Source organism: Dermacentor andersoni, chromosome 1 (assembly GCF_023375885.2).
Source record: "Dermacentor andersoni chromosome 1, qqDerAnde1_hic_scaffold, whole genome shotgun sequence".
NCBI lineage: Eukaryota > Metazoa > Arthropoda > Arachnida > Ixodida > Ixodidae > Dermacentor > Dermacentor andersoni.
In genome coordinates, this window is record NC_092814.1 from 371,447,974 (window position 1) to 371,469,625 (window position 21,652).

The following is a 21,652-nucleotide window of genomic DNA, read 5'->3' on the forward strand; positions in this document are numbered from 1 at the left end:
TTTCTTTGTTTTATTTCTCCATTTCAATTAACAATAACAGATGATTTCCACTATGCTGGTTTCATTGTCTATTTCTTTGTATGGTTGTGACTAATGAAAAATTGAGGCCCTCGGTGATCCCCTGGCTCTTATCACTCTTAGGGACATTAAATCACATCAATCAGCCAGTCAGTCTTCCTAGGGTGGCAATCACTGTTTCCCTGAAGAGGAAAAGTATACCGTCAGTATTCTGCTAGAGCCAGGCACTCATGAATGTGCTGCACACACTTGCAATAAATTTGAGCAGAAATATGGTTCTTTTTTTCACCTTACTCGTTCCTTGATTTATTGTTCAAAACATCTCACCATTTAGGCCATGGCTCATCCTTTGGAGTTGAATTTCTGTTCATTCATTCAGCCTGCATTGCGGAATCCTCACACTCTCAACTTAGTCCAAAGTTGCTGTATCATGTCGATATCTCGAATTGCAGTGGAGCACTTTAACCATTTCTATTTTATTAATGTATTTCTATTTTTCAATCCTTGTTGAGTAATTTTGCACATCTCATGTATGTGCTGGGAAGTCTGTGCTTTGTGAATACAGCTATGCCTGCTCTGAACTTAAGTTTTAAGTGTACTAGACTGTATGTGATGTTCAAATGCATGGTGAACCGTTTGATGATCTAAGGAGGGTATCCTGTAAGTGTCCACCTAGTGGGCATGTCCATTTCATGCGCAGCTGAAGTTCTGATTGGCCGGTCTGGGGTACGCATGAGAAGGGAGACAGGTGCCTTCAACCAATCAGCAATTCAGCAGTAGACAAAATGGACATGTCCACTAGGTGGACGCTTACAGTGTGCCGTGCCACCCCCTGGAGTGTAGATTTAACAGGAGAGGGGAGCATGTTTTTGTTTTAATCTGTTTACTGACAGTAGTGTAGGTAAATGCAGATGGTTGTTTGCACATTGACATAAACATTTCGATTGTCACATGACAGCCCACACAGAGTCTGCAGCAGCTGACAAAAATGTGCAAAAGATTTGGAACACTCAGTGCGGCACTGGCACCATTTTGTGTACCGCATCTCTAGATGGATATTTCCTTACAGGTCGTTCGGAAAATGCTTTGGGCTCACAAAAGTCTTTTTGATGGAGAGGATGATGTTTTATTGTGAAAAATATCTAACCAGCTACAAGTAATAATGTTTGAAAGGGAATATAGTTGCCATCCACCGGACTATAGCACATAGCTTATAGGAAATTAAAGTAGGTTTTTCAGAAAGGAACTTCGCTGTCAAAAGGTTTTCTTGGTAGCTTCATGTTACTGTCGGGTGTATGACAATTTCCCTTTCATGAATCCTCCTACGCCCTGTGGATTTCTGCAGAACTTATTTGCCAAGTATTAATGTGGCCACCAAAGGATACACAAAATTACAAATAATATTGAGGTTCTGGAAATTCACGTGCAGTGCCATAGCACACTGAAATAATGCACCAATTGACATGACGGGGGTTGTAGGTTATGTACTTGGCTCCGTACAATTTAAAGGTGACTTTACAGAAAAAAAAAAAAATGAGGTACTTCTATTGTGTGTTTTTAGTAATTGCACTGTGCTTGTAGCTTCAAGTCTAAATTTGTTGGTGTAAAGCCAAAAGCAAGTAATCAAAATCAGTTGATATCTGCTCTATAGAAAACATGTTGAACTGATGGTGTTTGCCAGTGGTATGCTTTCATAGCGTGACAGACGGAAAGCTGCTGCTGTAGCTGTTCATTGCACGTTGGTTGTCCTATTTGTCGAGCTGAAAGAATAGTAAGCTTAGAAAAGTACTCGTAAGTATAGTTGCTAGGTTATTCATTTATTTATGTCATTGTTCTCTCTTTTTATGTAAAGTGACAACTATTGCTGGTATTGACTATTTTCCTTCTGTAGGTCATCTGTTAAACATATATCAAATTACTGTTGCATCAGTGGATCTTGATACAATTGTACATCTACCAATGAAAGCTAGCTTATTGTTTCACAGACAGGTTATGTATGTTTAAGGCAAAGCCTGAATATAATGTAATGATTCTGTTCAAATTCTCTTCCTTTTCACACATCATCAGAGGCCAAAATGGAACTTTGCCTGCGCTATCACTGGGATTGGCTGGTCAAAAATGGTGTATGATACGAAAAAAGGAATGAAATCGAGTTAGAGGAATTGCTGCATTAATACCAGCACCCTTTGCCTAATTCGCAAGTGTGCTTCTCCGCACTGCACATTTGCCCAATTAATGGGGGCATTGGTCATCGTTCAAATGAAGATGAATTGCTAGCTACACACTCCGGGGCTTGTCTGTTGCTCATTGTTTCATGATGAGAGTCGGGTCTATATTTTTTCACGTCAAAATGCAAGCAAACTGTGCTTGTAGATGCTGTATGAAAATATGTCTGCCATTATTAGTTGGGCAAACTGCCTTGCAGGAAAGCTAGCTTTACAGTTACGAAGGGGGCCTCGTACATATTGCACACACTTTTGCATTTTGAGGTTGCTCTTTAAAAAATGCTTCTTATGCTTTGCTCCTAGAGCATAAATTGAACTTTCAAAAATGGCAGTGAAAGCTCTGCCACTCAGGTCACATTGCAAGATAACAGTATTTGAAGGTGTCATTGATTGGTTGAAATTGTTTGGTATGAGATCCGTATTTATGGCCAAATGTGCTCATGACAAAAAAGAGAGAGAGAGAGAGAGAGAGAGAGAAAAAAGAAAAAAGGATGAAGGTAACCCATGTTATGTTGACACTGAAGCATTCAGTATGCATGAGTACCAAGAACTCTATCAGATAAGCTCAGTGCGGTAAGCTTCCCTGCCCAATATTTACGTGAATGCGCTTCAACTTGTTGTAATAATGTAATGGTAGCAATAAGCTGCCATATGATGGCATGTGCCTTAAATCAAACTCTCTGCACATCTTCCTTGCTGGTTGTTGCCTTTGGGAATAATCACACAGCCAATGACTGTACTAAGTAGCTACAATGCCATGCACATCTTCACATGACTTCTGAACCAAGTCATAAGCCGGAGAAATGTTTGCAAAAGCAATGCCAAGCTTGGTTCTTGCTTCAATGCCACTCTGAACTGCTGAGTAACTGTAGTCACATTCCGCTTCTGTTGGTGCCCAAGTTATTATATTCAACATAAAGAACATCTTTGACAAATCAGTTCTCCGGAAGCCCGCATGGTGGAGGAAAGGTAATGAAAGGGAGAATTGTCATCCACCCGTTTGTAGGATGAATTTTTTTTTACTGTGAAGCTTTGTTTCTAAGAAATCTGTATTGGTTTACTTTGTAGCTTCGTGCTACAAGCGGTGGATGACAAAGAAAATCTTTGTTAAAGCTACATGAAAGTGCCAGCCAAATTCACTGTACTACACTGAAAAAATTTTCACGATGTCCTAAAAAAATTTTTTTTCTAGAAATGCGCTGAATTAGAAAAGAACAAAAGCCTTTACTAATGTGGCTGTTTCATCTTCTGTTCTGCAGTTTCATAAGCTTAACCCCACAAAACCCAATGTGTCATTTTTTATATACTGTGTTTGATGCCTTAAAAGGCTAATGTGGGAGTAACGCAGAAGCCCTAGTACCGTTTTTGACATACTGGAGCAATGCCTCCTTTACTAGATGCCTGCCGCGTGAGCCGAGAAGCTGGTTCCTGCCCCTCTCCTCTTTACTCTTCCCCACCCGGGTTAACCCGGGTCGGCTTTGAGCGCTAGCTGCGGTGGCCGCTGCAAACCTAAATCACGTAGCCCTGCCTCCGAGATTTTCGTGGCGTCTGTTGCGATCCCGGAGGCAGGACCCGCGGTCTCTCGTCAAGCCATTGGTCGAGCGCGCGCCAGCCTAGTTATCGTCACTTCCTCCGCAACAGGAAGTGGGTCGGCTGCGAGCGCCGTCTCTCCGCGACTACCCTGAACTACGGGAACCTTCGCTCCAATGGGAAGACTAGCGACGCGGCAGGCATCTAGTAAAGGAGGCATTGACTGGAGTGAAGTTTCTGTTGTGTTCAGCACAGAAAACCAATTAGCAATTAATTACTACATTTTTTTATATGCTAATCCGTTTCTTTATTAATGTACTCTCCATGGCCAGGTGATTGAGTTGTAGTTTTCCTTGATATGGAATAGTGTTTGGACTTGCAGGGCTTAAGGAAGGGCCCACGCACTCCCAGATTTAGTGGCAGGGAGTGCAGACTTGTTGCGATCTGTGCAAACTGATAATATAAGTTACATAATATTATGACTGGTGCAATCTTGTGACCTTGCAGCTTAATTAGCACTTTCTTAACTTGGTTTTATCATAATTTGTTGTCCTCCATATGTTTCATGCTTGCTTATGTCATGATTTATCAACCTATACAAATGCCCTTGCCCATCTTCTGTGTGACGCTTGTTAAGATAAACATTTGCTGGAAGTAGGCACTTTGTCGACGTCTTTAACTGTCCCTGTGTATTCCTGTGTGCTTAAAGGCTTCTAGATCATGGATCACTTTGCTTGAAATTAAAGTGCAAATAATTTTGCTGTGTAAGAACTACTTTAAAGGTGCTCAATTAATTCCTTTTCTAAATCACTATATTTGCCTATCCCTAACACAGACATATGCACTATAACACATTTGTGCACTACACACATGCATACTTTCTGCCAGGAAAGTTATCAGGCCAGCAACCTGAATGATCACGCCTACGAAAACATATTGCCAAATGGGAAGAGCTGCATGTCAGAGTGTAAAGGTCTTAAATCACTACTTGCACCAGTAACTGGGGTCATTTAACTGCTGGAGAGTACAGCACAACCACATACATGTCTTTATGTCTAGTTTGCTTGAAAGTGGTTTTGCTTGGAAACTTACACCAGATGACACATGCACACACATACACATTGTTGTGGGGACGTCTCAGTGTGGTCTGACACTGCTTTATAGATGATGACAGGGTCTCTGATGGAGTTCCAGTTGCTTTGTGGTCTTCTTGCTTTAATGTGACAGTGCTTCTTTTTTCTTGCCTTCAGCACTTAACGTTTCGCACCTTCCTTATGTGACTACTTGTTCCGATTGTTTAGCACTAAGCAGGGCTGCTGGTGCTTTTCTTTTGGTGTCATAGTGTGTGCATGCATATGTATGTTATGGAAGACACACACATAAGTCATTATGTAGTATGTGTGCATTGTCATGTGGGCAACATTGTGGACACAAATAAGCTCCAGTTGCATCCGGCCAAGAGTGGTACGAGCAGCTGCAACTTTTTTGTCACGGCAAACCACAGCTGCTTGTGTTGCTCTGGCCGGATATGACTCTATCCACATTTCTGCACTACACATACCACATATACTCATGTAAGAGTCGCACTTTTTTTCTGAAATATTAACATAGGGGTGGGACATTGCGGTCCTAATTTTTCTGGCCTTGCGTAATACCCTTGATTTCTTTGTGAAAAAAGAGCCAACACTGTTGCTTCCATAACGCATATATTTGTTCCCGCAAGCATGCCATGCAGCCGGTGCCTGTCTATAGGCCTGACGACTGTCGCGGTCACCGCTGCTCAGATTTGGTTTGGTAGTACACTCATGGATAGTTATTGATATGACTGATATATATTGCATTAGATATGACAACGACATCAAAGCTTTCACAATGATGTCCAAAGACCGTGCAGGCCACACCTCAGAATCCAAGAGCATGCACACAAGTGGTGACCCTCTCTTCAATCTCCAAATTATTTATTTCAGCATTTTTTTTTTCTAGTTTTGGGCTACCAAGTTGAGGGTGCGACTCCTATGTGAGTGTGGCCTTTAGTGGAGTATATATGGTACATGTTTCTTTGAACCCGTGTGCTATGATGCAAGACCATTCTACTTTTCAGCAGTGCTGACTGATTGATTTGTAGTAGATTTGGCAAAGTAATGCCACTTGTCATCAAAGGATTAATTATGTCTGTTAATATTCTCCTCTGTGCACGCTGTTTCATTGTGAGGTTTTTTTTATTCTTCTTTCTTTCTCCTGTTTGGTGCAGCATCTGACTGCGGCGTCAGCACTCCTGGCCGGAGCACCTGCAGTGAGGCCTCGGACAGTGATCGAGAGCAGAGACCAAAGGTGAGGGAATATTCATTTCAATGGCTTTTCCTGCAAGCTGCTTCCTTCAGAGAAAGCTAGCTTAAATGCAAAACTGATAGGTAGGGGGATTATTTCTTGTGCAAGGTATTGTGTTTTGTGAGCTAGCTATAGCTTTATCCTAAGTGGACTGAGTACACTTACTCACATTTTTTTTTCTTCTGAAAGCAGCAGTTATGCACTATAAAATTGGCTAATAGTGTTTTCGTGCATTCTTTTGATCAGTGTACTTTGGTTCAGGTACGGCATGATGCGACTAAAAAAAACAAACAACCTCCCATCTGGAATCAAACCAACAATTATGTATCTTCAAGCTAAGTGATCCTACCATTATGTGGTGTCTACTTTCCGCAAGCAAAAAATTTTGGTTGCATTGGGCACTAGCAAATGCCTAGTGGTTTTCTGTCAAGCTCTCTTTAGCTGTGCACAGTATTAATTGGGGTGCAGTGCCAGCAACATTAGTACATTTGCACTGCATTGTGCTGTTCCATCACTACACCGGTGTTCACGGTGAGATTTACTGTGTGTGAGGTTTGTGCTTTTGTCAAGCAAATGTCAAAAAAGAAAGAAAAAATGCCAGCACGCAAACATGGTAACGGTCACAAAGATGTTGCTAACTCCATGTCCCACTTTCAAGTGGATGACACCATGGAGTGCGCATGTCTGCTGCTGATTGCAAGCTGTGTGATTCTTCATATTGTGGCAGAAACATCTAGCATTTTTCAGGCGTTCCCAGGGAGACAAAGACTAAGGAAGATGAAGTCTGGTGGTGATGACTCACTATAAGTTCTTCCAGTGACACTGCAGTTCGCTCTATTTTTCGAGGAATACTAGGGGAAATCTCAAGAGCATGTGGGAATCCCTAAATGTATTCAGGAGTCATGGGCTCATGTGTTGCTGTTTGCAGGAATTTAGTTAAGGGAAACGGAGGTTCACTGGAACCTGGTGGTATTACTAATTAGTCTTGCAGCATGTAGTTACTTTAGTGTGCACATGCCAAGCTAATTCTCCATTTTGGTCAGGTGCAAACCAATGTACAATTTTGTATGCCAATGCTTTTCTTGGCCAAGACTAAGAACATGGTGGCAAATAATGCCAATGGCTACATTATTACAATAAAAACATTGCACACCCTGTTATTATAGGCACATGGAAAATTTTACAACCAGAACAGTGAGAGATAGTCACAGTACAAGCATCCGTGGTCATGACAGCTGAAGTACGTAATTGTCATTCGTTGCCGCAGAGGCAACATTCAATACACTGTCTATAATTCAGCCCAGCTGTGTAGAACTGCATTTAGAAGCAAAGCTGCTATGTCGAGTGGTGCTAAGCAGAGACAATGTAGCCACAGCGGAATCATTAATTGGTGCAGTCAGTAAAGCTAAAGTTGCACTTTGATGTGCTCTCTCATCATTCTGCCCTTGAATTATGCACCATCTTCTTGTTGCAGCAGTTAATGTCATTGTTGGTTTCCATTACAGAAACTGCCGCAGGGTAACTCGACTGAAAATGGTGAGTATTGTGCATTGCATGTTGTGTGAGACAATGTTTCATGAGCTGTCTCACACACATGTTTACAAGTTATGCCTGAAGTGTACTTACGACTTACAACATTGCGTCTTATACCATATGCCATTGCCTGTTTTTTTTTTTTCTTATCTCAGACAACAGTAAGCATAAAGGTAGCCCACCGAAGAGGTCAGTGCCCACAGGTGCCGACTATGAAGAGATATACCACAAGCTGCAGCTCATCAAGCGGGCAAGTTGTTCTTTGTAGTTTCTGTAGCAGGCACATTTTGCCGATATCTAGGGAGAACTTGCACAATTTATTTGTGCAAGCTGCATGATGGGCCATTGTGTGTGATACATAACTCCCTAATGTGGTGCATGCGATCACCTACAATCCCACATGTTCACAATGGTTAAAGCAGCATGTCGTCGTTGTGGGCTAGCTTACAGCATTAAGCTGTTCAAAACCAAACAATAATCAATTGCCTAATCTCATCACATTTCTCTGAGCTCCATTTGTTTGTGCCGGTAGCATGGTATGTTATCTGGTTGCAGTGTTGTTTCATGATACAGAAAACTTCTGAAGTGGAAGGTGGGCCCTTTTTGTGTCGAGGAATAAAGTTTGAGGTGGCTGGGCATGACTGTGGGAGAGTATTGAGCTCCTGTGTGTGTAGGGAAGTAACATCCTCAGTATTTTGCAATATTGGCGTATTACAGGTGCTAAATGCCTGACAATGTTTGTAACAGTAGTAAAAAATGATTGTATCTGTAATAGGCAATATGTATCAATTTTCAATGCAAACATTACTAATTACTGTGATGGCTCAGTATAGCTACACTGTTGTGATGCTGACTGCAAAGTCACAGGTTCAGCCTCTGGCTGCTATGGTTGAGGTTTGACGAGGGCAGAAAGCAGATACTCTTCTGTACTTAGTTTTCAGTGCATGTATAAGAACACCAAGTGGTTGAAATTAATCCTATGCTAACCCTCGATCATCATCATCATCAGTAATTCCTGGCCACAGTCTTTTCATTTCAACAACACCAGAAGGCAAAAACGATCGTGTACTTATGTTTAAGCATACATTGAAGAACCCCAGTCTAGAGCCGCCAACTGCAGCATCCTGCATATCCCACTGGTGCAGTTGGACATAAGACTCCCTTCCATTGCAGTGGTTGACATTGGGTCCGTGTATTTCCGATATTAAAGAAAATCCCTTTATGCAATGTATTTAGTTATTTTGTATTGTTTTCCTTGTACTAGGGTGGCCTACAAAGCTACCGAAATAAGCGTAAAATTAAGATGTTTTCTGTATTTGAAGCCTGGCTACAACTTATGGTGTACTGCAGCAACGCAGTGCTGCCTCAGTTATTGAAAAAGGTTTCTCCCGGGTTAGTTAGTATGACTTGCTAACTAGGAAATACACACATTCTAATGATGTTTTAATGACTTCATTATAATGGGAAATAAAAAAAGTGCAGTCATTGACAAATCTATAGCATAATTAAGGGCACCCCACTTTATAAATTCGTGAGACCATTAACATACTAAATAAAAGTTGTCCTAGCACATGCTAAGTTATTTAGTGCACACATTTAGGGCTAGGGATCACTTTTGGCTGTCAGCATGTATACTTCGAAGCCTGTCACTGAGGATTGCTTCACTTGTAAGATATCCTCCCACCCCAACAGGTGTCGGTGAACCTCTCATTGTGGCCATTTGAGCTGAGTCATTGGGGTTGGTGTTTGGCAGAGTTTCCCACTAGAAGTGAGGTCACTGAAGCTTAGTGGGGGCATAATTCGCTGAGTTTCCTGCAGAAGGAACTTTGGAATTAGTGTCTATGGGAGCTGCAAGAATGGCAGTTCTGCCAGCATGGGACTGATGGGTAGTGTGATAAACTACCTAAACTTCGTTCTTCCAACTTTCAACGTGTTTGTGACTTTGTAAATTGATCATTTTCAACAAAATACTATTACATCATAAACTCAACAATTCACATTGAATGTGCATGTGTCCAGACAGTTATTGCCTGGCTGTGTTTAGAAAACTACCATTACCTCGAAATCTAAGAAAAATAAAGCTTAATAACGTCACAAGGCTGTTCGAAGCCACAAACATGAAATCCTTGTACGGTCAAGCCTGTATACAACGAACACCTTTGTTCCACAAAATGTGTTCGCTATATCAGAAGTTTGTTATAATTGGATTTTTCCCTTAAAATTGCTTATAAAGAACTGTACAAGGTATAGAGGAGACGCTTTATTATGAAAAATGATACGCGCTGCACATACTGGCAGAAATCACGGAGATAAGCAAATGCAAGTTGTGTAAACCAGATAATCACACTCTCAAAGTTTATCAAGCTGTTGACATGGTGTAGATGAAGGTCCCAACCAATGGGGGGGGGGCACAGTTGCAGGTTTGCTAGTTTATTGGTCCTCACCACTGGAGGCCTCCATTTGCTGAAGTTGTCACACCTCACCAGCAATTGCTCTTTTAGAGGTGCTTTCCAAGACATCTATGCCATCATCAGCAGCAACAAAGTCATTGCGTGTTTTCCCGTAGATGGTAAGGTTTGCACCAGCGACCTATTTCCAGAAGGCTGAGTCGATGTCCTGTAGTTCGACTTTATAGACATTATCTTAGCAGAAAGTAGTGCCAGCTTAGTGAAAGTAGCATTTATGTGTATGTGCATGTTTTACCTCTTTTCTCGATGTCTTCTGGTGTCTGGTAGTGTCTTCTGGTGTCTAGTAGTGAGGTTCTTGGGACATAGCCGTTACTGTCAGGTTCATTAAGTCGTCTAGGTCGTACACTTTGGAAATCAATATTTCTAGCACAGATCACCATTCTTAGTGCCATTGGTGGGCTTTTTGCAGGACAAATTAGTGCTGGTATATTGCTTTTTAGTTCTTTTATGTTGAATATCCTGCAGACATTGCAGCCCACATCTGAGCAAAAGAAAAAATTCAAGCACTGCACCAATTGCAGTAATGGTAGCACAAAACGCAGTTCGGAAGCTTCCCAGGAAAAAATACGATTGATTGACACTGTTTGCTAGTATCGACATCCTGACAGCAATAAAATGATAAAAAGAAAAGGTGATGCACCCTACAGTTGGTATTGCCTGTACAGGTTGCCTGTATAGTTGGAATGCTGTACAGCCATCTTCCCTGCCTCAGCTTGTCGAGATGCTGCCACTCCACGGTTCATTCCATTCGTTGAAACCAAACCAAGTAGGCTAGCCGGTTGCTATAAGTGGACGGCTCTCTCATAGGCTGCTTGCAAAACTCTTTGGGTATTACTATTTGTAGTGTTCGAACATTGATTCTAAATAGGATTGTTATAAGTGGGCTCGCTTGGACTGCCCATCATTCTAATGGTCGCTGAACAATCGTAGTGGTAGGGTTCCCTCTAGTAATTTTAGTAGGAAGCACTATGGTGTAACCTTCCTTGAGTGGCCAGTAATGAGGACACACCACACAACTGCGGCTTAGTTGTGGGAAGCTGCGGCTTAGCGGCTTTGTTCATCTTCTGTTAATTACACCTGAACAGGGTTGCCAATCATGGCTGGATGTGCTAACTTAGCACTTGTCTATGGAACTTGCAACTTCTGTGCATTATTAAGAATGCTAGTTGCCTTCTTTTACCTTGCTGAAAATTCTACAGGAGGTAAAATGATTCCAGGGGGCACCTGTGCATGTATCTTTGGAGAGTAGTACTTCATCAGCGACTATGACAGATGTGGGGTTTCTGGCTCTCGCGGCGTTTTTCGGGCTCTCGCGGTGGTTGTGTGGAGCCATTGCGTTGTGTTGCCGGGGGCTCCGTGTCCCTCTCCTCCTTGCCTGGACGGGGTGGCAGCGGGTCATAAAACACTGTCACTCTGCTGTCATCCCGCCCACGGGAAGGTCAACAGGCTTTCCCCATTGGCCAACATTTTGGCGGGATTCGGGCCCTGCTTGCGGGCACTCCGGGTAAGCGCGCGCAAGACGGGGACCCGGGGGAGACCACATCGGGGCGTCTGAAGGTGCGTACGTGTTCCTCTCTGCCGGCGGCGGCCCCCTTTGTCCGCCGCCGGCCGATGGTTACTTCGGCTCGTCGGGGTCCCGGCCTCGGCGGGCGCGCGCGCACTCTTCCGTCGTCTCGATGTCCTGAGGCGGCGTCTGCCGATCGTGCCCCCGTCTGTTCGTCTGTCGTTTCTCTCTATTTCCCCTTTTCTCTGCTGTGGGGCGCACGATGGCAGGCGCTGACCGAAGGATAGGCAACCTCTTACTGCTGGGGTTCTTTGTTCCTCGTTTCTTTGTTCTCTCTCTGTCGCGGTGCGCCATTAGCGGCCACCGGCGACCATTCGGCCATGTTTTGTGTAATTAGATTCATATTCGGACGTGACGTTAAAACTGATGTTTCTATTGAGTCCCAGTTCAATAAATGTTCTTTATGACTTCTCGAGAGATTTGCCTAGGGTCTCCCTTGCTGCGCGCGCGGTCTCGCCTTCCCCTAAGCTGTGGGGTCGGCGGGGCGCGTACGCGCGCAGCTGCGCGTCGGCACACGGAGCGGGCCGGAGCAGGCGCGGGCGCGCGGTGCCCTGCACGCATGGCGGCTCGGAGTGCTCGAACCTGCGGTGGTCGTCCGGCGCGCGCGGAATCGGAGCGTGCGCGCCGTGAGCGTCGCGGGTGAAGACCACAAACTGGCGCCGTTTGTGGTCTTCACCTGCGACGCTCACGGCGCGCACGCTCCGATTCCGCGCGCGCCGGACGACCACCGCGGGTTCGAGCACTCCGAGCCGCCATGCATGCAGGGCACCGCGCGCCCGCGCCTGCTCCGGCCCGCTCCGTGTGCCGACGCGCAGCTGCGCGCGTACGCGCCCCGCCGACCCCACAGCTTAGGGGAAGGCGAGACCGCGCGCGCAGCAAAGGAGACCCTAGGCAAATCTCTCGAGAAGTCATAAAGAACATTTATTGAGCTGGGACTCAATAGAAACATCAGTTTTAACGTCACGTCCGAATATGAAGCTAGTTACACAAAACATAGCCAAATGGTCGCCGGTGGCCGCTAACGGCGCAGCGCGACAGAGAGAGAAACAAAGAAACGAGGAACAAAGAACCCCAGCAGTAAGAAGTTGCCTATCCTTCGTTCAGCGCCTGCCATCGTGCGCCCCACAGCAGAGAAAAGGGAAATAGAGAGAAACGACAGGCGAACAGACGGGGGCACGATCGGCAGACGCTGCCTCAGGACATCGAGACGACGGAAGAGTGCGCGCGCGCCCGCCGAGGCCGGGACCCCGACGAGCCGAAGTAACCATCGGCCGGCGGCGGACAAAGGGGGCCGCCGCCGGCAGAGAGGAACACGTACGCACCTTCAGACGCCCCGATGTGGTCTCCGCGGGCCCCTGTCTTGCGCGCGCTTACCCGGAGTGCACGCAAGCAGGGCCCGAATCCCGCCAAAATGTCAGCCAATCGGGAAAGCCTGTTGACCTTCGCGTGGGCGGGATGACAGCAGAGCGACAGTGTTTTATGACCCGCTGCCACCCCGTCCAGGCAAGGAGGAAAGGGACACGGAGCCCCCGGCAACACAACGCAATGGCTCCACACAACCACCGCGAGAGCCCGAAAAACTCCGCGAGAGCCAGAAACCCCACATCCCTCCCTCCTTAAATGCTCCCTACCAATGCAAGGCTGGTGGTTCCGATATCAGCCAAAGAAGACAAGAAACCAAAGAACAAAGAAATAGTCATTACGTTGCCAATACCGAAGGTATCCAACGGCAGTTTGAACCTAAAATCACCAGCCCCCCAAAACATAAATAAAAAAAGAGACATCAAAGGAAGAAAAGCAAGCTATTAGAATAAATTAAATATGAAGGTCTGAGGTACACAACAGCAACACAAGAAGTCCACAGGAACCCACGCTTTAACGCGAACATGCACAAATAAAGCATCTTGCGAAGAAAATGTAAGAGTAACAATAAAAGACAAACGCTTAAGCCGAGACATAATGATATTCAGACACAAACGCGAACAAGAGAAATCAACAAAACTTTGGCCTATGCCAACGTCCAAATGACGTACAAGGAATGTCCACGCGATAAATCTCCGGGGAGTCCAAACATGATGCACGCATGCCACGCGTGCGACTCCAAGCCACTTTACAGCGTCCGGCAACGGCCCCCGGTGCCGGTGCTTCTGGCGGTGACCACTCCATGGTACAGCCATGATCCGCGCCAATCGCCGTGACCGCACAGCCCGGTCCACTGCCCCGCCGTCGCCAGGCTTCGATCCAAGTCGACATCGCCCGTTGACGCAACATGGCAGCGAAAACGCACGCGAAACACTCTCAAAACGCAAACCACATAGATACAAATAAATGACTAACATAAAAGGAACACGAACCATACATAAGGAAACACATACACAAAAGTAAAACGAAGACGCCTAGGTAAGACACAGAGAAACAAGTATCCTAACGAAGAAACTCTGAACAAAGGGAAAACAAGAACAGAGAAAGGCGGATAGCAGCCTGCCTGATTGCAGCGAAGTGGATAGCTGAGAGCTTTTTGAAGAGAAAGGGGTGGCTGATCCAAAGTTGTGGATTTGCATAGGCATGCCTCATCTCAGTATAAATGATTACTCCGTCTGAGTTCAGCCGGACACAGTAAACGTGGTCTTCACTAGCGCGATGACATACGACTTCGACGCTAGCGGAAATTCCTTCCACGGACGCACACTGTCCATCCGCGGCACCAATCAAAATTAACTTCGACTACGCGATGTTTATGTGATGAACAGACGTGGAAGGTTCGGCGATGGACGAAGAGTCGCTCCACGCCGGGCCAAGTCACAGCGCGAATCGATTTTAACGAAAACCTTGGCGCTCTGATGACCGTGCGATACTTGCCGGAGTGGTGCTCTCCGGCGCCGGGGGTTACCACCTCAAACACAGCTCTCAGATTGAGGTGTTAGCGGGTGGCACGCGATCTCCATTGGCCGAGCTCGTTGTGACCCCGCAGAGCGAACCCACCCGGGGCAACAGCGACACACGCTGTATCCGGCCCCGCGCGCCCGTTGCAATACCAGCAACGCTACGGCGCCCGCGCCCGTGCAATAACAGCCACGTTCCGGCGCTCCGCCTCCCTGAGGCCGTCGAAGAACTATTTACAAATATTTACAAACGGGTCACTCTGCGGTCCCTTCGGCGCTCTTCGGGCCGTTTTAAAAAAAATACAAAAGAACGATTCCGACACCCTGTAGTGGGGGTGGCGGGTTTCGTTCCACCGGCTGGCTTTCCACCCGGGCTGTCCTCCCCGCCATCGCCGCGGGCTTGCGGGGGAGCGACCCCTTCTGCGCGCGCGACGGTGGGATGTCCGGGGCGCTTGCCTCTTCGCGGAGCGGGCCCGCTTTGTGGCCTTTGTCTCCGCTCGGCTATGCGCTGCCAGCTTTGCCCTCAATTGGTGGTGCAGAAGGCACCACCACTAACCGTCCTTCCTAAAGGTGACAGAGGGCATATTAATAGTGCGTCAGCTATCACGGCTTGAATTTTGCGAGGAAAGGCGCGCATCAACTGAAAACTGCCGGGCAGGCCACTGAGCCGCGCCAACAATAGCAAATCCGCGTATATCTGCAGTTAGCCGGCCTTAGAGGTACTGTCCCGAGCAGTCCGCGCAGTTAGCAGCCGCCAGAATGGTAATGATGCTAGAGACTCATGGAAATCCGTCGGACTCACCGAATCGTTGAGCAGATGGAAGGACGGAAAAGTCAGCCCTCCCGGTACGAATCGGCGAGACCTCCGGCCCCGCATGGTCTCCACAATCGATGACGACTGCAGCATCTTGGCGGCCACTTGACTCCTTTCCTCGTCCGCGCTTCGCAGCGAGGAACTTCGAAGCGGTGGTCCGATACGCTTACCACGCTACTTTTACTGAGGCGAGGTATGACAGAAAGAGTGAGAAGAAAATAGGCGAATTCGGCACACAGATGATAGACATGGCTCGGTTGACAAAGCGCGTTCGCAACGCAGCCTCTGCAACGCAGCAGCCCGGACACTCGGCGGCCAGAGGCTGATTAGGCCCCTGGCCCCACGTTGGGCGCCAGTTTGTGGTCTTCACCTGCGACGCTCACGGCGCGCACGCTCCGATTCCGCGCGCGCCGGACGACCACCGCGGGTTCGAGCACTCCGAGCCGCCATGCATGCAGGGCACCGCGCGCCCGCGCCTGCTCCGGCCCGCTCCGTGTGCCGACGCGCAGCTGCGCGCGTACGCGCCCCGCCGACCCCACAGCTTAGGGGAAGGCGAGACCGCGCGCGCAGCAAAGGAGACCCTAGGCAAATCTCTCGAGAAGTCATAAAGAACATTTATTGAGCTGGGACTCAATAGAAACATCAGTTTTAACGTCACGTCCGAATATGAAGCTAGTTACACAAAACATAGCCAAATGGTCGCCGGTGGCCGCTAACGGCGCAGCGCGACAGAGAGAGAAACAAAGAAACGAGGAACAAAGAACCCCAGCAGTAAGAAGTTGCCTATCCTTCGTTCAGCGCCTGCCATCGTGCGCCCCACAGCAGAGAAAAGGGAAATAGAGAGAAACGACAGGCGAACAGACGGGGGCACGATCGGCAGACGCTGCCTCAGGACATCGAGACGACGGAAGAGTGCGCGCGCGCCCGCCGAGGCCGGGACCCCGACGAGCCGAAGTAACCATCGGCCGGCGGCGGACAAAGGGGGCCGCCGCCGGCAGAGAGGAACACGTACGCACCTTCAGACGCCCCGATGTGGTCTCCGCGGGCCCCTGTCTTGCGCGCGCTTACCCGGAGTGCACGCAAGCAGGGCCCGAATCCCGCCAAAATGTCAGCCAATCGGGAAAGCCTGTTGACCTTCGCGTGGGCGGGATGACAGCAGAGCGACAGTGTTTTATGACCCGCTGCCACCCCGTCCAGGCAAGGAGGAAAGGGACACGGAGCCCCCGGCAACACAACGCAATGGCTCCACACAACCACCGCGAGAGCCCGAAAAACTCCGCGAGAGCCAGAAACCCCACACAGTAAGCAAGGTGCATTGAGGTGTTATGCAAACTAAATAAATATGCAGGTGAACTGTATATTTTGTCGCATAGTCGCACAGTTTGTCGCATAGTCACACCAGCTGTGAGCGGTAGCACGTGCAGTATATCTACATCCCCTGCAGACATAGGATTCCCTGAGCCGATGATCAACAGAGCCTAAGCCTAGGACACGCTCGAGGGAACAACCTAGCAGATAATGGTCACACTGTCTGTTGCACACCTCGCCCCCTCTTGCCAATCTTCCCGCCAAGCTGTTTGATATAATTTGGGTGATAGGTTGCACAAAAGGTTTGTTTGCCACTTACTAAGTACAGTGGTGTACATGTGTGGTGAGGATGGCAGGGATAGATCATGGCGTCATAGTTATTGTGAATGTTTCAAAATATAATTCATTTTCACATGCTTGACTAGCATCTTGTAAACAAATGCATACGTTAACACAATACTTGTGCAACAGGCGATATATTTAAGCACTTTATTTTTCCACATGCAGTAAAGAAATGGAATCAACTGGGCTCTTCTAGCTACCACCAAAATATAGAATAATTATCAGAATTCACTTCATGCGTAGAGACCATCACCACCACAATTTCTCATATTTTCTTGGGCTTCCCTGAATTTTTCTTTTAGTACAGTTACTAGCATACATGACTGTACTTGAGATTGCCTATTGTACTTGCTCTTTTTCTCATTTATTGGTTTGTAGGTTTTGTTATTGTCTTGCACTTCTTAATTTCTGTAAAACATCGGCACACATGCACCAGCATTGCCTTTCTGTTATGTAACTGTTTCTGTATTTCTTTCCCCCCTTTCTTGTATTGTGCTAACCTGCAACAATAAACACTCCTGCCTAGCTGCTTCGCGCTCTAACAAGAGCAACAGTATTGCAAATAAATGTGCAAACCAATAAATAAACACTATAGCATTAAAATATTGGACAGCTGCAAGCCCCACCCAAGCAGCAGTACTAGTGGCTTTGGGTCCACTGCGAGGGAAGTCTGAGCAAACCAGTGGTCAAACGATGATGATGGGCTGCGGTGCATGTGCAGGAGAAGCAGGAGCTTGAGCGGCAGCTTCGGGAGAGCGAGCAGCGGGTGGAGCTCTTGGCAGGCCGCTGTGAGAACCGCGAGGAGATTGAGAGCTTCCAGAGCCAGGAAATGGCCAAGGTCAAGCACTTGGTAAGAGGGCCAATGCCTCGTTGTGGGGATGATGGAGTGCCTTCTGTCTCTGCATACAGAAACACACTTGCTGTGCATTGTTTTAATGCATTGGCAGTTTCAGGGTACCTCTCACACTGTCAGGGGGCTGTGTATCTATGCGTATGCGTATCTACCTATAGCTGGGTACAACTTTAGAAAAAATGGGCGTTTACTCCTCCAAGGCGGATGCACACGAGCCTCCACCAATGGGCACGCACTCTAGACTGACGTCACGAGCCGGACGGCTGGTGATCCAGCCAATGGAGAAGATGGCTGCTCGCGCTTCAAACTGGGCCGAGTCGCATCAGTTGTGTGCATCTGCCCCTCATCAGAGTGAATTCCCAAACAATTTGTGGTGGTCTATCATGCTGGAAATATTATTGCGAGCTTACAATGCACCATTTGTGCTGCACGTGTTTATTCTTAGCTGTGATGCGGCGGCGAAAGATTGCAGCGAGCATCGCTGACGCTACGCTATGAAAACTGGCCAGACCCCACGCTTGCAAAAAAAAAAAAGGCCCGTGAGAAGGAACGAAAAAAAAAAAAAAAAAACCTATCACATTCTTGAAAATAAGTTTCTGAAAAAAAAAATTTTCATGCTATTTAACACCAAGAGTGTTTCTTTAAAACGATGAATAAAGCATTTTTGTATCTTTCCTGCCTCGATCGTATTCTCGCCCCAGGTTTGTAATGGTTTCGATAAATGCATTGTTTTTTTTTTAAGTACTTGTTAAATAGCAACTGATTCATTTTAAACTCAGAAAACGAGCAGTAAATTTGCCGTGTACATGTAAATCAGCGCAAAAGCCATGCTGAGCTGCTCTTTCTTTTATCCCTTGCAATGAACCTAAAAAGCAGACGACGTGCAGCATTGTAGAAGGCACGGAGTTATTTTTCTCCCGCGCTCTGGCATGCACTGTAGCATTCCCATAGTGAAAGCTCTATCGAGCCAGTCATCAAAATACAGAGGCAATCAGCTGTCGCGCTTCGGTCATCTAGGCGGGGCTTCCCCTTTTTTCTAAAGTTGTACCCGACTATATCTATGTTTGTATTTATGTATGTTTGTTTGTATCTAACTGTTTTCCCGCCTGTCTGGGTCACTGGATAGTCAGTGGTCGAATGGGTAGCACATTGGGCTGCTGTGCTGAGTTAACAGGGTTCAAAACGAACCATCGAACCCACTTGGGTTACTTAGTATGTGGCAATGTGTACATACGTGCCACTCTTGATTGAGCCTCTTTCACGTTAACATGGGTCACTCACTGTAGATGCGGAACTGGGTAGGTACCGCTGTTTGAAGAAACTTTGATGCCAACTTGGAGGACTGGGTATGTGCTACTCGTTCTATGCTGGTCTCCAGTGAACCTCTTCGATGCCAACTTGTGTCGCTGTGCAAGTGCCAGTAGGTGTGTGCCGCTCTTCAATGAACGTCTTTAACGCCAACTTGGCTGACTAGGTATGTGCCACTAGGAATGCACCGCTCTACAATGATGAAAAAAATCACCTAATTTCCTCGATGCTGAGCGGAATACAACCCATGTCACAAGGGCTCCTCAAGGACAGCAACCTGACACATTAGCAGGCTGCACCACAGATGCACTGGATGTATGTGCCGCTTTGCAATGAACGCCTTTCACACCAATGCTTTAGCGAGCTGCGCCATGAACGCAGTGGGTATGTGGCGCACTTCAATGAACCTCTCACCAACTTGAGTCACTGAGCATGTGCCACTGAGTGTGTGGCAAGCAAGGGAACAATCCTCAGTGTTCGTAGGCACCGGCGCACTATGCTTCTCATCTTGAAGGCCACGTGTAGACTTCTTGGCTGTGCCACTAGATGGTGCTGTGTGTCCAGAAAGTAGCACGAGAGTGGAGCCCCGTTGCCACATGATGCGTTTCTTGGCGTTCGCACGCACCTGCACGCCATGCATTTCGGAGGCCACGCGCAAGCTTTGCGGCGGTGGCGCTAGATAGTGCCGAGTGTTCTTAGGGAAATGCGAAAGAGAAGTCCTGCTGCAGTACATGCATACATAACTCGTTTCGACAGTGGCAATATGTTGTGTCACTAAATTGATTCAATGCTAACGCATTATTGTCGACACACATTGTGATATGGGTTAACTTTTTCTTTCTTAAACAGCATTGCGTTTATGCAAGGTTTTCTTAATTTTTCATTTGTGTGTCTTTGCCAGTACTAAAAGCATGCCAAGAATGCTATCTCATAGCAAGTAAACCATTTTATCGAAGATTAAGTTATCAGCCTTATTTGAGTTAGGTTTTCCTAATTCCAATTCCAAGCTTGTTTCTCTCATGAAGGAGCAGAAATGTGTTGATACAGTGGAGTCGATGTGATGATAAGGAGTTGTATGAGTTCTGTGTCATTTTCAGTGAGCAGTAATGGTTTGGGCATCGAAAATGTAATTGTTTAATCTTCTGGTGATGCATCCACTCGTATTTCAAACATTAAAGGTTGCATGAAGGCTGGTCTGTATCTAAACTATTTGAAACTGCCTTTTTCATGATGTAAACTTTTATTGCAGTTGGCCTTTTAATCATCTGGGAACAAATTCTGGCGTTGGCAAGGGCAGGGAACTATACCTCTGCAAATGCCACAGCATGTAGAATATGAGCTCCACATGGAAGTCATGCCACGCACATGTTCCACGCAGCTGCTGTGCAGCCAGCAGGAGCTCCGGGCAGCTGATGAGCGGTTGCGTCAGCGATCACAAGAGCTGCAGCAAGCACGAGACCGAGCAGCTGAGCTTGAGAAAGCACTGTCCGAGGGTGGTGAGCAAGCTCGTGCTCGTGACCTGGAGAGGGACAAAACTGCTCTCGAAGCAGAAGTAGACCGTCTCAAGCAAGATGCATTGCAGGTCAGTTTGTAGCCACATTTAATAGGTGCTTGTTAAGATGAACTGTTGTGCCACTTGTAAGGAATGCATGTTAACAGACAGTTCGTTAAGACAGCACGCAGGCAGACAACAAAAGATTCAGAGCCACCTTACCGAATCGACTGTAAAGACACAGTGTCGTCTTGCAAGTTGCTGGTCACTGCCATATGTGTGTCATCTCTTTTTGAGCTGTTTTGAAGATGCTTTGTGCAAGAGCTACGAGCATGCTGCCATTTCTTATACCATCTGTTCAGTACTGTTAGCTGCTTTCACTTCTTGCATTAAGCACTTGGAAGTTGCTTCTTCTTGGCATTTAGTGAAGGAATATTTGGCAAAAAGGAATTCTTGGCACAAAAAAATATTTTCAATTTCAATTGTTAGTCCAGGCAGTGCAGTGAAATGTTTGTGCCAGTCCTATGCTGGACTGCTATAGCCAGAGTAGCTGTTGCTTGCCAGCAGGGTGAGTACTCTGCAAGTGTCCACTAAATGGACTTTCCATGTCAGCGTGCACTGAATGGATAGAGCTTGAGAGCCGGCGGTGATGATTGGCTTTGAGCTCTGTACAAACAGTGCGACCTGAATTGGACAGTCTAATTCGTGACATTTGCAGAATACCCTCCCCCCCCTGTAGTGGACATAACAATCCAGCTGTTCCTCTATGCCTTTAGTACCTGATACAGTCGAACCCATTTATAACAATATTCAAGTGCCACGAAAATTCCATTGTTATAACCAATAAGTATTATAACTGGGTTGCATGAAAATATCAAAATACGGGGATGGCAGAGCTGTTATGATAAAACTATATAGGCAGGGAGGCCAGTGCCCCTCCTCGCTACCTTCCTTCGCTCGGCTGTTGATTGTGTTCACTCGTTTACC

At 46.7% G+C, this 21,652-nt stretch overlaps 1 protein-coding gene across 3 annotated transcripts in view; it reads left to right on the forward strand.

The window, feature by feature from the left end:
* LOC126516794 (golgin subfamily A member 1-like) overlaps positions 1-21,652 on the forward strand; it is a 92,361-nt gene that overhangs the window by 1,828 nt on the left and 68,881 nt on the right. For all 3 annotated transcript variants that reach the window (XM_055064037.2, XM_050166898.3, XM_055064038.2), the window contains exons 2-6: positions 6,025-6,104; positions 7,607-7,637; positions 7,790-7,884; positions 17,734-17,862; positions 20,552-20,755. In XM_055064037.2, coding sequence (XP_054920012.2) covers positions 6,025-6,104; positions 7,607-7,637; positions 7,790-7,884; positions 17,734-17,862; positions 20,552-20,755 — 539 coding nt within the window. The remainder of the gene's footprint in view (positions 1-6,024; positions 6,105-7,606; positions 7,638-7,789; positions 7,885-17,733; positions 17,863-20,551; positions 20,756-21,652) is intronic.